Consider the following 17,537-nt stretch of genomic DNA (forward strand, 5'->3'; position numbering starts at 1 on the left):
CATAGTCATAAGGGCATAAAATACAGAAGTTCCGTTCACACCTGCGAGAACGGCGTGTAAGCCGTGGCCAATGAGAGAAGCTAAATTTGCGCATGCGTTGGATGTGTCTACAAGTTTCCCGCACTGTTCTCCTGTTCGATTGTTTTCCCCGCGTACGCTCTGCTTGTTTTGTGACAGCGAAATCTTCTGTAGAACGCTGCTTCGTTTTAGCTTCGATCTGATTGGTCGACACTTATTCCAAACACGGCATAAAATTGAAAACTTTGAACCCTATGCCATGAGCCCTAAACCAAATTTTATGACGTAGCACAGACTGGTTGCCTTGGCAACGGAGCTCGGCTTTTAACCACTTATGCCCTAATCTGAACGCAGCTTAAAGGTCTTACGTCAACGCGACGCATGCGCAGAAAGTTTGTAGCTTTGAGGTCCGGATTATAGATCATTCCGGATTATGGGTGTCCGGATTAACAACTTTTGACTGTATAAGCATAACGATCATAATAAACACGAATATGAGCTGACCAAGCGGAACGAGAATGCAAATTATTAAGATCTTTGATAGAAATTCAAACGTGTGTAGTATTTGGGTGGGAGAAAAAGAATGCCGAATGTACCGGAATTTTCTACCGCTTTCGCAATTCTTTGCCCAATAGAAAGACGGGTACCTGTCTGTACTCTCCGTGCACACCAAAGCTTATGTTAATGCAGAGAAAGGGGGAAAAGCTATTTCCAGGAGTATGATTCACCATCTGTCATTCCATATTAGGAAGAAAAGTTGTTTATTTAGTTTCGGCTTTGGAACGGGGAAAAATTGGGCTTCATTTAAAAAAAAAAAAAAAAAAAAAAAAAAAAAAAAAAAAAAAACACTAAAAGCAAAAAGTGAGCACTAAAAACAAAAAAATAAGGGCTTTAAAAAAAGTAAGCACCTATAAGGGCCTTTATATTTTATTTTCAAATATAAGGACCGCTACGAACCCTGTTTATATTCACAGAAATACTTTTTTTTAGGAAGGGGGAAACCAGAGGAAGATACACTGAACATTCATGATAAATTTTGTTCTTTTTTTTTTAAATGCTTTGATATGTTAGTACATATTGATAAATCAAATATGGTTTATTCAATTTTCATAAAACGATTTTGAGAAAATATTTACAATGTAATCATTTAACTTATACAGTAAACATTTGCTTAACATTTGTTGTCCTTGGAATTAAATCTCGCATGAATTATCAGTTGACTGCAGGCAAGCAACACGAAGACAGACAATCTAAAGGTTATGTTACATGAATACAGCAAAGCACACAAAGGCCATCCTGCCAAAAGGAATAGATGTGTTCGGGCAGGGCCTTCGAAAAAAAAAACTGCCATATTCATGCTATGTATGGGAAAAACAACCATGAAGCCAGTCTATTTTTAAAGAATCAAACCCAGGTCAAACTCTCAGCATTAAACAGTTTTAATCACTTGATCACTGGTGGGGCCAACAATCTAAATGATAATAAACAGCATACATGAAATCGTCACAAACTGACCAATACATTTCAAGACATGATTTCAAATCAAATTCACATGCCTCCTCATTATACATGAAAAGAAATAGGAAAGAAAAATCATTTGCAAAAAACAAAAGTTTGAAAAAGGTTCTTCCTAGGAAAGACACTGTTTCAATCTGGTAGACATACTATTTAAATTTTTAAAAAAAGTACCAAAAATGCATTAAAAAGAGGCTTCTTTACAGATTTGCATTTTTATTAAAAATAAAATTAATGTTAAATTATTTTTTAATTCTTTTCCGAATAATGATACAACTGCCATATATTCAAACTTCCAGCTCTAGTATTATCAATCACTTGTTTTCCACTGTAATGAGAGTTACTTTTCTTCTCTAATAGAACATCTAGCAATGAAAACACCAATAACTGCCCCCCCCCAAACTACTTTTAGAACAATTAAATTTCCCTTACAATTTTGGAAAAAAAAATCTACCTTTTAGTGATTGATTTTAATAAGAATTAAAACTAATCAGATGTGCTTAGTACACCTAATTGGTTTTGAATGTTCTTTAATATGTTCTATCAGTTCTCTTTGCTACTGAACACTATAACTGAAAATTATTCTTTTTGGTGCTTTTATATTAAAAACAGGCCTATTAAATATGTGGTTTCTCAATTTGCCATCATGTCAATACATTTAAACCATATTCAATTACTGTCTCAGAAGATATAAGCCATAGATAAATCAAGAAAAGTTGAACTCTATTTGCTCTATGTATTTTTCTGTTTACAGAAAACACTTAAAAAATTACAATATTATGACACCTTTGATGACAACAGCTTATAAAAAGCATACAAATTTATAATGGGCTACATTTTTAATAGATAGTAAACATTATAAATGTTACATTTTTAATTAACAATAAAAGTATAGTACAATGTGAAATATTAATGTATTTATTTTACAAGGGATGCCAAATGTATTAACTACCAAGGAAAACAAAAATGCTAGTGTTGAGATGGAACTTATAAGTGTTACTAAGAATTTTAAAAGAAGTTAATATGACAATCGGGGGGGGGAGAAGATCAAATAGTTATAGAAATAGCTTTGTCAGAACACACCACTTACCCTTCTTACGAGAATTTTGGGTTTAAAAAAACTAAATTATAAATTACCGTCATTTCGTGCGTATAGTCCACGGACTATCTGTGTTTTTTTGAAGTGCGAATTTTTGAAGCTGCGGACTATCCACCAGTGCGGATAATACGCTGGTTGTTCATGGTTAAAATCATTGAAATTTAACGCTGTCGTGAACTGCCAATGATCAAAAATAAAAAAAGCGAGAGATTCCAAGAAAACATTCGTATATATCGTATCGATAGTAAACCATAGAGCATAGTGCAGAACGAATGAGTAGTAGCAAGTAGAGCTCCTAAAATCCAGGCTGAGCGCATCAAGCGATGCCAGGATATGAGCACTCACTTAGCGCAACCAGAGTATTGTATCCCAGTATCCTTCGCACTGCTTTAGCGCAACTGCTGGGAGGGGGGGAAGTTGTTGATGCGTCAGCTCGGTTTTTAGGAGCCTTAGTAGCAAGTACCTGGAGTACGAAAAAAAAGCGCGATTCGTTTACTTAGAGCGTGGTTTGGCAACACCGAGTGAGTGGGGTCGAAGGTCACATTTCATTACCACTTATCACGAGGATAGCACGTTGCACAGTATTTTGTTTTTCATCTTCGATAACGTTGATGAAACATCGCTTTTTTTCTATTTATACTTAGTTCTTTGTTTCTAAAATACATTAATATTGCCGTATTAAAAAAATGTAATTTCAGACATACAGTCCGCGGACTATCTGACGATTTTTGAAATTTTTTTTATATAAAATCGTGTCTGCGGACTATATGATGGTGCGTACTATACGTGCGAAATTACGGTACTTCAAATCCTTTCTACTCACCATTGTAGTTAGCCAGTTACATAAAGAAAAGTTTAAACTTGGGTTTGTTTTTTAAAATTAATTTACAGCATCACCATTTTGATTAGTTATATGCTATTTGTATACTACAACAAAGATTGCATAACAAGATACTTTTTCAACACGTTAACTTCCACGGCACTTTTCGGGTTCTGGTCCAAGAAGCCAAATCGATTTAATCATATTATATTATTAAAAATACTAATTATGATTCATAAAGTTTACAGGATTTTTTTGGGGGGGGGAGGTGGGGGTCTTACGAATTATCTTGTAGTCGGCTTTTGTTAGAAAGCTCTTGGCAGAAGCACACTACAAGTTGATTCGTACAGATATGCTTCGACTTGCCGCCTCGGTACAGCTAAAATAAGTGCTAAGCGAGCAAGCGGACGCAAAAATGGCAAGTCAAGAAAATACGAGATAACTCTTATTGGGCGTCCTGAAGAAGAATACTAATACAAGTTATCTCGTGTTGGATAATTTAATGTGTTAATATGAAACGGCGATACCTTTTTAAAGTATTTATAATTTTGCACATGAATAGATGCCATTTTAAATCAATCTAGCCGTATTTCATCTTGTATGATACCCATGTTTAATAAAATCAAAGCGTGTCTTTGAAAGAAATGAAGAAATTAACCTCCGCTTTAGCGCTTTTTATCAATTATCACAAGAAAGATGAAATGTTACATTCTGTTTCGAGACAAGACAGAGTAACATATTTTTCTGATAAAGTGAAATTCACAGACAATCAACTTGATAATAGCAACTGTGCTGAAAAAACATGTACTTTGCTTCAAGTTGCAAGTGTCAAGAATAAATGTTCTATATATCACTCAGACTTCAAAGAAATTTTACAGCACAATCCAGAATAAATATCACAGTAAGCTAGCTATCTGCTGGATTTCTATTGCTTCATAATAATATGAGGTTTTTACTGCTCCTTAAATACAAGATGTAGACAGCAACTAGATCATTTCATGCAAAGTCTACACCAGGCACCGTCACAACTTCTAGCATCTAGCGAGTTTCCTCACCAGGAAGCCTTTCCAAATCCATGAAGAGATTAAAACAACAGCTATACAATGATTATTTTCTCAGATAAAACATTTCTTTTATGATACAGGTCTGAAAAATTAAGTCTTACATTATTAGAACTATTGAAATGAATGTTTCAATAATAAAATATTCAGAATCCGAGGGAAAATGTATTCCCAAATTGTTTAATAATTCCCTTTTCATTATGAAGTAGCCTTTACTTAAAAAAATAGACCTTACATTTTGTAAGCATGAATGATTTTTAGTTGCTTATCTGAAATAAAAATTACCTTGCTAGCATTAGCTAATGCTTCTTCCAACTTTTTCTCCAATTTTGTTTGTTCTTCAGTATCTTCTATTTTCTCTTTAATATCAACTAAAACGTTTTCCAAATCCGAAATTTCTAATTCTTGATCAGCAGCAGCAAAGGTGCCTATAGAGTCAGGCACTGGCTTTTTCTTTATATTTTCAATTCGTAACTGAAGAATTTGCATTGTTGTTTTGAAATTTTCAAGGGCTTCATCATATTGTTTATTTTCTGATAGTGCAAGTCCCATTTGATAATATCTAAACATATTAAGGATAAAATAAATTTTGCAGTTACAAAAGAAAACATTTCAAAACTACTCATTAATTATACTATTAGAAACATAATATATTAGAAAATACTAGACTTTGGTTAGGAAGTTTTATCCCATCCGCAATGTTCTCCTATCCTGGCTCACAGATTTCTATCTTTCTTATGCTTTACAACTCTTTCACTGGGAAAACCTCTGATGATATGGGGGTGCAAAAATTACCTTACACAAGTTCTTCAATGTTAAAACTAAAACTTTCATTGACACAAGATTCACTTTCTACAGCTAAGATGGCAAGATATCATTGAACATGATGGCAATTAAATACAGTCCCTTGAAAGTTCCAGTTTGAGTAGTTTGCATTTCCTTATATGTACCAAATATGGGTATAACATACACATAGTCAATATTACTGGCTCTCCAATAATTATTTGCATGCAGTCAGTATTCATCAGTCAATACACTATTTGATCGAGAATCTTTTTGTGGATTTAGATATTGCAAATGTTTTTGCACAGATTTGTTTTAGTTCACAAAGAAACAGATATTACTCTAGAAAAATGTAAAAAAACTCTAAAAAAGACCGTTCTTCCAAAATCTCTCCAAAAGATAAGCAATTCATTGCAAATTTCCTATAAAACACATCCATTACATGTTAATATTATGAAAAAACTTTTCATTTTGCCACATTTTTCTGAAAATTGTAGGTCTATAAATCTTGCCTTCAAATTAATCTATAAATTTGAGATGCAAGGCCTAAAATCAGAAAGCAAAATCCAGAAAAGAGAAGGGTAAAATGAATTTTCAAGAGAAAACTGATACACATTTAAATATTCTGAACCCACTGCACGAGAAGAAACTCGTAACATGAAAAAATATTTTTAAAAAAGACAAACGGAACTAATTTTCAAATTATTACAGTAGCATTTTGGTTTTTCTGAGAAGTGTTTTAGAAACTGCCCTTTATAGCATTTATTATCTTGTTTATTTTTCAGAATTAAAATATTTTTAAGGCAACAAAATAGAAAGTAACGTAACTTTAAAACATGACAGGAGAAATAAAAATGTTTCTTTTAACTTTATTTCTTAAATATAATTTTGGCTTGTGATCATTTTATGATGTTTATCAGTATTATGTTTGAAAAGAAATAACATTTTCCAAATCTCCAAATAAAAAATTTTGTATACAAACTGATTTTGAAATTGCCAAAATGTTGATAAGTTGCCAAATTTAGCACCACATAATAAAAGAACTTATCTCAAAAAGAGAGAAGTTTTTTTTTGATGCAATATTCTATGAATTCTTCATTCGCAAAAAAATTACTTCGAAATATTTGTTTCAATCGAAGCAGAACCTTGTGCTTCAAAAACTCTGGTATCCAGTATTTATATTAAGAAGTGGGAAAGAATCCAAACATTATCCCATCAAATACAAATTTGCCAATGCATCGCCAAAAAATATTTCTCCAAAATGGAAATTCACACTCAAAATAAAACAGACAGAAATGTTGCGAGATGAGTAAAATTAAGGACTTTTAAGGACCAAAAATCATTTCCAAAAAACCCAAGGACATGAGTATTTTTAAGGACCATGCAAATCATGTATCAAGATTTCTTTAGATAGAAGAAACGTGATGACAGCAGTGCGCGTGGATTTCACATCCACTTTTGATAAGGAGAGGATGGTTTCAAAACTCAAAAATCAAATTGCAGGTTCCAAGATACCGAGTTGGTTCCGAGAGTTGTCGGGCCAGAGAAGCTGTAAGATAGCTATGGAAATGTTATCAAGAGTTGGAGGGACATCATGGAAAGTAAGAAAGTTAATTACCACAAACACACACAGGCAAACCACAGAAAAAAAGCTGCGGCCAGTTTTAAGCTTGAAACTGGCCACGACTGCTTGGCAAACCATCTCTATTATGTTGGTATTCTTACCAGCCTGAACTGCCCACTTTAAGGCTTAACTGAAGACCAGGACTTCAAAGGATAGCCTCCGAAATGTAGAGGTATTGGAACACTAGAGACCAAATTGACTGAGTTACTGACTTTTTACGTTATATGTTCAGAGTTTTGCTCTGTTATATAATGTTTGCCTTATTCTCTGCCACTAAAAATAAAAAATATATATGCATGCAAGATGTAACTCAATGCGATGGCTATGTTTTGAAATGGTTGGTGACCTCGAGGTTGGCTATTCTGGATTTAGTGCTCTCCCTGCTAGGTTCATCTGTTTTCCCGGATTTGAGATCTTTCCACGTTGCAAAGCAATCTAAAATTAACCAATCATAGCTTAACTAAACATTTGCACTTACAGAGTATAAATTCTGCATTGTGAGCAATGACACCATGACACCTTCCTAAATACATCCTAAATATTTAAATAGTGAAAAATGAAATGTTTATGACTCCTCAATTCCTTATGCTGGCCTTCTTTTTTTCTATAGAAAATAATCAAAGGATACGTTTCAGCAAGACTCCTATCATCTGGACTTAGATAACATTTCTGTATAGTCAGACATTCTGTCAGATCTTTGATAGCAGCTACATTATTACCAGATTCCATGCTGATCTCAGCTAATAACACGAGAATTTCAGCTATTTTTAACTGTGCTTCTTTATCTTCTCCTTGCCTAAATAAACAAAATTAATAGTACTATACTAAAATATGCAACATAGCAAATAAATTACATCATCACATCTTTCTCAGCTAATTTTAACTCTGAAATTTAAAATTTTGAAGCTATATTTGAATATGCTAAATATATTACAATGAATTCTGAATGAGATTTACAGTCATAGTAATTATAATTTAAAAATGAGAATTCAGGAAAATTAATTCAAAAAATAATATAGTCATAACTTCCTAGATAAGGGAAATGAATTACCATGAACAAATGATTCAAACGATTTCATCCTTTATAAAATACAAATTACAAACACATGAAGAATTTGCTATCAGAATCAAAATCAACTTACAAACTAAAAAATTTTTGAACAATTTTAAACTGTGCCATAGTGCGCTTACAGATGCATACTTGCCAACCTATGACACTCAAAAATCAGGTAATTTTTTTAAGAAATCAGGAGACTTTTCACAATGTTAAAAAGACTTTTTAAATGATAAAAATATAGTTTTTAATAATGAATTAATTTTAAATAGTTTCTAAGTCTTAAATGCAAGCAATACAAAAATACCTTAGACATAAAAAACTTTTTTTTTTTACTTGCATCGTTTAAGAAAGAAAAAAAAAAAAAAAAAAAAAGACACTTTAATCAGTTTTCATACAAGTGTTATGAACAGTGGCAGATTTTGCTTTCGTTAAAAAAGAAACTTCATAATTTTGTTCATAGCAATTGCCACACAGGCCTGCTTTCACTAATAAAAGATTTTCTAATGTGTCATCACTAATATTAGATCTAAATTTAGTCCTCGTTTTCACAACAACACTGAAAATCCTCTCACACTCCGCATTACTATGGGGAACTGTCAAGATGTCCAACATAATTCTAGACAGTTCACTATATTTTAAAATTCCATCAGCACCTTTCAGTTTTCTAATTAAACTCCACTGCGTGTCAATCCTAGCTGATTTTATAACTTCATCCAAGTTTTCTAATTGTAAACTGCAAAATTGCAGTATATCAGTAGCAACATCAATACCATCATCTTTCATGACTAAACGAAGTAACACAGGAAATCTGTTCAAAAAGTACCTTATATCAGAAAAAGATGCATTTGCTAGAGCAGAAACATCACAAACTTTAGCATGCAAAATCACTTCATCGTTGACTGGAAATTTATGTAGTATGTAATCACATACTCGACAGAAGTAACTTCTAACATGAAGATAAAACTTATTTTTGTCTTCTTCTGAAAGTTCTTCCACTACTTTTGTAGTTGCAGCTCCTATTACAAAATCTTCATCCATCTTCTGATTTTCCATTTCACCATAAATCACATCATATATAGAATTACAAGACAAAACACAGACTGGTTTTTACAAACTTTGATAAAATGTCTTTAGACAGATCATAAATAATTGATTTCAAAACATGAATTAACGGAATTCTGCTTTGTAGAATTGTGTTAAGAACATCGAATGACGGCAACATGAATTGTAAACAAAAGCAAAAAGCTTTGTTAAGGTCCGAAGAAAAAAACAAATGTTAATTCTTCACGAGATAAACTTACAGTAATCGGAAAATGTTTTGTGTATTGAGCAATTTTTTTATTTTGAGAGAAATTTGTATCAGCTTTACGCTTATATTTTGCAGTATTATTTTGAGAACTGCCAGTTGAATTGCTGAATGATGCAGAAATTACTTTATTTTTCTCAAACCTATTTTTAACAATGGAAGTAGTAACTACATCTCCATTTATTTTAGGTATAGGTACTTCATAACTTTCAATAGAGCCTTTTATCTTAACTCTCGAAGCATTTACTTCTTTAAAAAATGCAAGAAGTAGGTTCCATTGATCGAGAATTCTAGATAAGCATTTCTTTAAAGACAGCCAGCGTGTACACACGTTTCAAAATTTTTCTCGTTTCAGTGTTATGCAGCTGTTGGAACTGTTTTAATTTTTTCTTTCTTTTAGAACTCCTTTCAAGATAATAATAAATATCAACAATGTGTTCATCCACATTTATTGGTAAAGAAGCTGCCCCCTTTTCAGCTGCTAAATTTAAGAGGTGACAGGAGCACCTCATAATCTGCAAATCTGAATTTGCCTTTCTTAAGATGCCTGCAATACCAGTCTTCAAGCCTACCATTACTGGTGCATTATCGGCACCAAGTGCACCAGAGGAACTGCATTTTCTTTTAAAGTTTTAATAATTAGCTGTGTTATATTAAAGCCTGTCAAATGTCTTTCTAAAGTGGAGACAGAAAGTAAACTGCACTCAATTTCTGAAGACTCTGGATTAAAAAAGAAACAACAATTGGATACAGTTTTGAATTGGTATTATTGCTTCCATCCGTAGAGAGGCAGAACGGAGCTGTTTTAATGCAATCAATAACTGAAGATTTATTTTTCAAACTCATTTCTTTAACAATTGCACCTGTTTTGATCCTTGCACTTGAGTATTTCTTAGCGATTTCACTATCGGGAAACATTTTTCTAAATAAAGCTGCAGCGTGATCCGATGCATTCAGTGGCAGGTTGTGCTCCAGTAAAAAGGCAGAGAACAGACATTCTGCATTATTCACTTTTTGGGCTTTGTTTCCGATGAAAAATTTAATTTTTCGTTTTTTTTCAAAACAACTCATGTTGTCCTTGTGTTTTTGTGTACACACATGTTTGAGAACATCTGCCCTTCCACCACGCGAAATCGAAAAATCACAACGACAGATGGTACACATCGCAAATTTATTACATTTCGTTGAGGAAATAATGGAAGGAAAGTCAACTGTGTACGATTTTTGAATCGTGCACGAGTATTTCACCTTTCTCGCAGACATAACAAAAGATGATAATTTCTAAAACTATTTCCCGAAGGCACTTGTACTCGCACAACTCAGGACAATATGAACGAAATAACGAAAGAACATCCAAATAACGGCCAACGGCCTTGAGCTTGCTTTGTGCTCATTAGCTAATATATATCAGATGACACGCAGTGGAGCTCGATGCCCATTGGAGAACTGGAGAACAACGTTTCTGGATATGTATGCTGTCATTCACAAAGCAGAAATTCTCATCTCATTTGCAAGGTTTTGTTTTAGATATAATCTAGAGAAAATTCAGTTGCTTTCAGACGTCCAAAATCACTTTTTTTGTTTTGTTCATATAACGAAGTATTAAGCCAAGTTCCATAAAAATCGTGAGAAATATTAAGAATAAGAAAAAGTCGGGAGAAATATATTGTAAATCGGGTTGGCGGGTGAGCGGTCGAAAATCGGGAGTCTTTCGCCTAAATCGGAAGAGTTGGCAACTCTGCAGATGCTCAAAATGCATCTGGCCCTTTCAAATGTACTTTAAAGCCAATTATAACTGAATATTATAATTATTTGTTTTAACTACATTAACTATTATTTCTGAGATAAGTTGTTTCATAAACAAAAAATATTAAAAATTTCAAATAGATTCAGAATGTAAAGTTTAGTATCTTTGAATTTTTGTTACAATTCTTTTAAGCAAAATCCTATTACAGTGATTACCACTATTTTTTATCTGATGAATCTTGACTAAACACGTTGATTTGAATTTCAAGTTACCGTAAAACTCATAAAGCATAAAATTACTCTTGTAAGAAGTTCGGTTTCCACAGTTCCAAAACAAGATTCAAAAACTGAATACAAATTTTTTGTATAAAATTTCAACTTATTAGTTTTTCTGACTAAAAAGACAATCCCTAATATGAAGAACATATATTTTTATGAAATTTTCTGCGAATTCTAAAACTTTCAAAGATAGATAAAAAAATTCATTTACTTCCTTTGAAGATAAGTCATCTAGATTTCAAACAACTGATTGAGCCATTGTTTTTTAATTACCAAGCACATTTTACAGTCTCTACTGATGTGACTGGAAAATCACACGAGTAGATCACATGGTGGTTTACATGAGAAGTTAGTACAGTGGATACAATCTATGCAAATATATTGGTTATGTAAATTAATTGGTATAATCAACATATACATGTAAATGTATATTAAAATTTGCGTATATATTTCGACTAGTAAATATCAGACCTCTGAAATTTACTAGAAGTAGCAATCATTTAATCAATCAATTTATATCAATGAGGTTATTTCTACAATGAGTTCTGCCAGAATTAAAAATACATACTTGCTTAATAAATTCATTAAAAATACATAAGACTCCAACCTACATCAAAACTTGTCAGTAGTCAAATGTGTAAACGACATTTTAACCCTTCGACGCACGGTGGTCGCGCTCTGAAACCACCATTTTCCGAATTTTTTTTTTTCCTCCTCTTTTTTCCGAAATGTTTTTGTGAAAACGGATTGATTACTGATATTTTACATCTAAATAACACAAAATGACTGTAGAATCATATATGTTTTAGGTATTAATACTTCAGATCGGATGCCTTTTAAAATTCGTTTTCAATAAGACAAAACACAACTTCCTTTTATTAATATAAACAATTTTAAATTTCAAAAGTTAGTCATCGCACATCATGATTTCTATCATAAACAATAAAAAATTGCAGTAATTAAACTGTATATATATAAAAAATATGTATGGCATTTGCCATGTGGTTTCAGGGCATGACCACTGCACCACTAGAGCACTGAGTCACAATGCTTACAATCCTCTAGAGGCTCGGTGGTTGCACCTTGAAACCACTGGCGTTTGCTTCTCAATGGCATTCGCTTGCTTTTCAAGAAGAAATGTTTATTTTTACCCGGATATAGATAAAGGGCATTGAAACCACAGAGTTATTTTATTACTAAACAATACATGCACCTGTCCAGTAAAAAGGCCTTTCTTTTCCAAATACTTTTCTCCGATAACACACTTGCTCCCCAAGCTAGTATTGCGATTTTATAAATTATTTCCTGTGGTTTAAATTTAATGTAAATATACTTTGCTATAATTAAAAATAGAAATTCGTAAATGTTTTATTTAAATTAAAAATATTTTCTGAATATTTCGGGACGAAATACGAATAAAATAAGTATGAATGGGAAACGAACGATCCGTACAAAGCCAAAAAGACCAAGCCCCCCCCCATTAAAATAAAAAAAAACACAAATTTTATGTGCCAGATGAAAAGAAACTAAATAACGCTGGACATATACCAGTGAAATTTAAATCCAGGCAGTGTACATTTTTGTAGCACAAGGAAGAAACCTCATAGAACAAGATGTATGTGCGAAACGTGCAATGTGGGTCTATGCATGTACCAGAGAGACAAAACATGCTTTGAACAAAGGCACACACACACACACACACAAAAAAAAAAAAAAAAAAAAAAAAAAAAAAAAAAAAAAAAAAAACCACTTTGAAATTAAAAAAACCACCGAGTTCTTTTTTATCTTTATTGAGTTTTTTAATCCAAATGTCCTTATTATGTAGGTATTTATATTTTCAATGCTATAGAAAAATTACATAAATGTTTATTTTAAAATTTTTTCTGACGATTTACTTTGTAAAATAATGTAAAAAATTATTATAATGCAATTCTTACATACATTTTTTTTAAATCCATAAATTTCGTCATTTATTGGAAACGCGCGTGGAAAACGGTAAGTTTTTTTTTTCTACTACATCAGTAAGTTTCAAAGTCCTAGACGTGCGGTGGTTTCACAGTGCGACCATCACCCACAGAACAATGGGCAAGAGAAGATTTTTTTAAATTCATATATTATTTGTCTCTAGGATCATAATAGTCAATTTCTAGAGTTTTTAGTTTAAAAAATTATAAAAATAATATTGCGCGCGTCAAAGGGTTAAAATGAAAAGTCCACATATACACACACACACACACACACACACACACACACATATATACAGCACAAAGTCCATTATTCGGAATGATCTATAATCCGGACCTCAAAGCCACAAACTTTTTTTTTTTTGTATGCTTTATGCATGCGTGTAATGAGTTTATGCATGCGAGTTTAATGTAGAACGGACCATAGCCAGCCACGAATTTGAAGGTTTTCGGGCATTGCAAACTAAAGGTGAATTTTTCCAGTTGCTGGATTTTGTAAAGAAATGTGGAGAAGCGGTAATAAATGAAGATGATATAACAGAAGTTTTTCATTGCGACGACAATGCCCCAATCATCAATCAATTAACGGATAGTGAAATCTGTAGTATGGTTCTAGATCCAGAAAATATCGCTTCCGATAGTGAAGAAAGTGACAAAGAGGTTATTGAAAATGAAAAAATTTAGATTGACAAGTTAGTTGGTATTCTCGACACAGCAATTACAGGACTTGAACAGAGGAACTTTGTAACTGAACAAGAAATTATGTCTGTTTATAGAATTAAGAGAAAGTATTAGCACAAAAAATGAACAACTTAAACATTGAAAGAAATGTTTAATAAAGTAAATAAATATTAAACCTTTTTTTTTTTTTTTTTTTTTTTTTTTTTGTAAATTTTGAAACCCTTTAGATCATAATTGCTCTTTATTTCATAAATTACGGTTTAATATTTTTAATTGTATAATTTCTGTATGCCATATTACCAGATTTAAATTGATGATCTATAATCCAGAAAAACCCCTAATCCGGAATCGCCAAAGTTCCGATGAGTTCGGATTACGGACTTTGTACTGTATAATTGAATAATTAAAAATACTTCTAGAAAATTATACCAGCAATTTTTATTTTACTACTCAAGCAGCCACAAAATCTATTAATACATTATCGAAACTATTTTAAATCACACACACACACACACACACACACACACACACACACCAAAAAAAAAAAAAAAAAAAAAAAAAAAAAAAAAAAAACACCAGGAAATCAGAATCCACAAATCATACCTTTATGAGGTTTTTGGATTCTTACTTCTACAGGGAAATAAAAAATTAAATTTTAGATACACAAAAATAATAATAAAAAGTACTTATTTATTTATACTGATTATACTCCTTAATAAAGGAAATAATTTAGTTTTGACTTAACAAAAGATATTTTCTAGTTTTAAACAATATAAAACATATGTCTTATTTGTGCTCAGTTTCTTAACAAAACTATAAACAAATATTTATGGCACACCTTTTGAATATCGTTTTTGCTGTCTCAAGTGTATTCCAGGCTAATTCCAAGTCATCTTCCTGAAAATAAAAAATTATAATACGAGATAAAATAAAAGTAAATAAAAAATATTAATAGATCTTTACCATGCTGAAAGATATGGATGTATTCAATACAGTGAAAGATTTTTAAATTTATATGATTTTTAATATTTCATCTTATAAAATATTAAAAACACAGAATTTAATGAATGTAGCAAGTTCTTGCTGGACCCACCTATATATTACTGAATAAATCTAAACCAATTTGTTATAATACACCATGTTACATCTTCACAAAACGATTACATTAAATGCATTATGACTTTTAGATTATTTAAATCACAAAATTTAGCATTTTAATAAGAACCATTTATTTTTCTCTATTAATTTTAAAAGTAATGTGTACATAGTAAAAAAATACTATTTATTCCTTATTTCTGATTTAGTAACGATTAACACACAGCTCACTTTAATGCTCATTTTACATACATTATTATTCACATTTTGGTATGTCTTATATCAGACACTTTATGAAAACATATATTCAATATGGTAAAACCATTGCTTGCTTCATTATCATCACACTCAGGTTTCATAGCTACATTTTAGTTAAAAAATTAAGCACCTATAAGCACTTTTCAAGCACATTTTAAGAAAAAAAATAAGCACTTGTCTAATTACATTATACACAACTACATAACCTTAAAAATTAGACTTGTAATTTAAAATATGAGAAATGCAGTATTTATTAAGAGAGAATAATCATTACCTCAACCATGGAAAATAATTACTTTTTTAAAAAATTTTAAATAACAGTTAAATTTACAGAACTAGTTTACAATGAGACGAAAAAACTATACAGAACTAAATTTTATTACAAGATTTAATGATGAAATTTCAGTTCAAAATAGAGAAAATAAATAATAATACGGCATATTTATTGTATTCGCTTGGAACCTAATAATAAATACAATCTATTTTTCCACTCATATTGATATTTAAATGATTTAAATCTAAATTCTGAACATTTTCTAAATTTTCATTGTATGTCAGTTTTCGCTTAACAGATATTGCAAGCAAAGTAATTTAAGTAAAAAAGAGGAACATTTCTGAAAACAGAAGACAGAAATTTGCTTCATGCAGTCACCCTTTAACAGTAAAAGCTTAACCAACCCACATACTTGGAAATTGACGAACATTTGGATAGTCGAGCGAAACCTGAAAAAGATGACAGCGGGGGGGGGGGGGGGGGCTGTAGCCGTTCTTTAGATTTTTCCACTAAACCAACGGAACTGAAAAATATTCTGCTTAGCAAGCACAGTAAAACTCTTAAGTGTTCGTAAACAAATCTCTGACTGAACATCAAAATTAATTATCTCTCAAAATATCGCAGACGTTATTGCGCAATATGTGAGCCATGTGATATTACACAATTGGAATCAACAGCTGCCGGTATTAGGAGAATAAAGAACTAATAAAGGAAAAGAAAGAGACTTACAAATCTGGGGGTGTTTTCATTAGACTGTGTTAAATTCATTCTTCGCTTGGGTTGGTAGACCGCAGAACTTTTAGTCCTATTCAACCCAGATTGGAAAGTGACAAAAAAAAAAAAAAAAAAAAAAAAAAAAAAGTCCGTTGCTTGTTTTGCAGCAAACTGTAACAGTTTCAATATTCGTGATTTTGCGGAGAAAGGGGAGAACCTCCCAACCTTCATACTGTATAATATATTGGCCAAAAAAATGAAATTATTTTGACTAACATTAACATCGATTACTTTCCCTTTATTTAAGCCATTCCGAATATTATTCCTTAGAAAGCTAATCTGTGTTAAAACACAACCATTTTCGGAAGTTTACTATACTTCAACAGTTACTGCAACTATGTTATTATAAACATTCATAAATATGCTCATAATATAAGCATAACGATCATAATAAACATGAATATGAGCTGACCAAGCGGAACAAGAATGCAAATTATTAAGATCTTGATAGAAATTCAAACGTGTGTAGTATTTGGGTGGGAGAAAAAGAATGCCGAATGTACCAGAATTTTCTATCGCTTTCGCAATTCTTTGCCCAATAGAAAGACGGGTACCTGTCTGTACTCTCCATGCACACCAAAGCTTATGTTAATGCAGAGAAAGGGGGAAAAGCTATTTCCGGGAGTATGATCTTCCATATTAGGAAGAAAAGTTGTTTATTTAGTTTCGGCTTTGGTACAGGGGAAAATTGGGCTTCATTAAAGAAAAAGAAAAAAAAAAAAAAAAAAAAAAAAAACACTTAAAAACAAAAACATAAGGTCTTTAAAGAAAAAAAAAGCACCTATAAGAGCCTTTATATTTTATTTTCAAATACAAGGACTTATAAGCACTTATAAGGACCGCTACGAACTCTGACACCGTACCTCAAAAATTTATAAATCAACAGTGATAGATATGATATGAAAGTTAAGAGTCTATAAAATTCCATTCCACTATTCATCAAAATCTGTTTCAAAATCCGGTATGATGGTAGATAAATTATACTCAAATGTGAAACTCAAATGTTATATAAAATATATTTATAATAAAAATCAAACTGTTAAAAATCTGAAACTATCATTCCAGGAATATCTGGCAAAACACTGCAATAACAGCTTTAAATGTCACTTTAGTTTAAGATTTGTTTCGAAATCTTTCAGAATTTTTCCAACTAATGATTTTGTATATTTTGTTTTAAATGATT

At 31.6% G+C, this 17,537-nt stretch overlaps 1 protein-coding gene across 3 annotated transcripts in view; it reads right to left on the reverse strand.

Moving 5' to 3' along the window:
- The window catches only part of LOC118180122 (protein HGV2-like), a 79,998-nt gene that overhangs the window by 14,861 nt on the left and 47,600 nt on the right, over positions 1-17,537 (reverse strand). For all 3 annotated transcript variants that reach the window (XM_085811976.1, XM_035349265.2, XM_085811977.1), the window contains exons 6-8: positions 14,792-14,850; positions 7,549-7,716; positions 4,799-5,075 (exon numbers count right to left, since the gene is read on the reverse strand). In XM_085811976.1, coding sequence (XP_085668102.1) covers positions 4,799-5,075; positions 7,549-7,716; positions 14,792-14,850 — 504 coding nt within the window. The remainder of the gene's footprint in view (positions 1-4,798; positions 5,076-7,548; positions 7,717-14,791; positions 14,851-17,537) is intronic.

The sequence above is a fragment of the Stegodyphus dumicola genome, chromosome 2, assembly GCF_044657685.1.
Source record: "Stegodyphus dumicola isolate Sdum_Otavi_A_Nest chromosome 2, ASM4465768v1".
Taxonomy (NCBI): Eukaryota; Metazoa; Arthropoda; class Arachnida; order Araneae; family Eresidae; genus Stegodyphus; species Stegodyphus dumicola.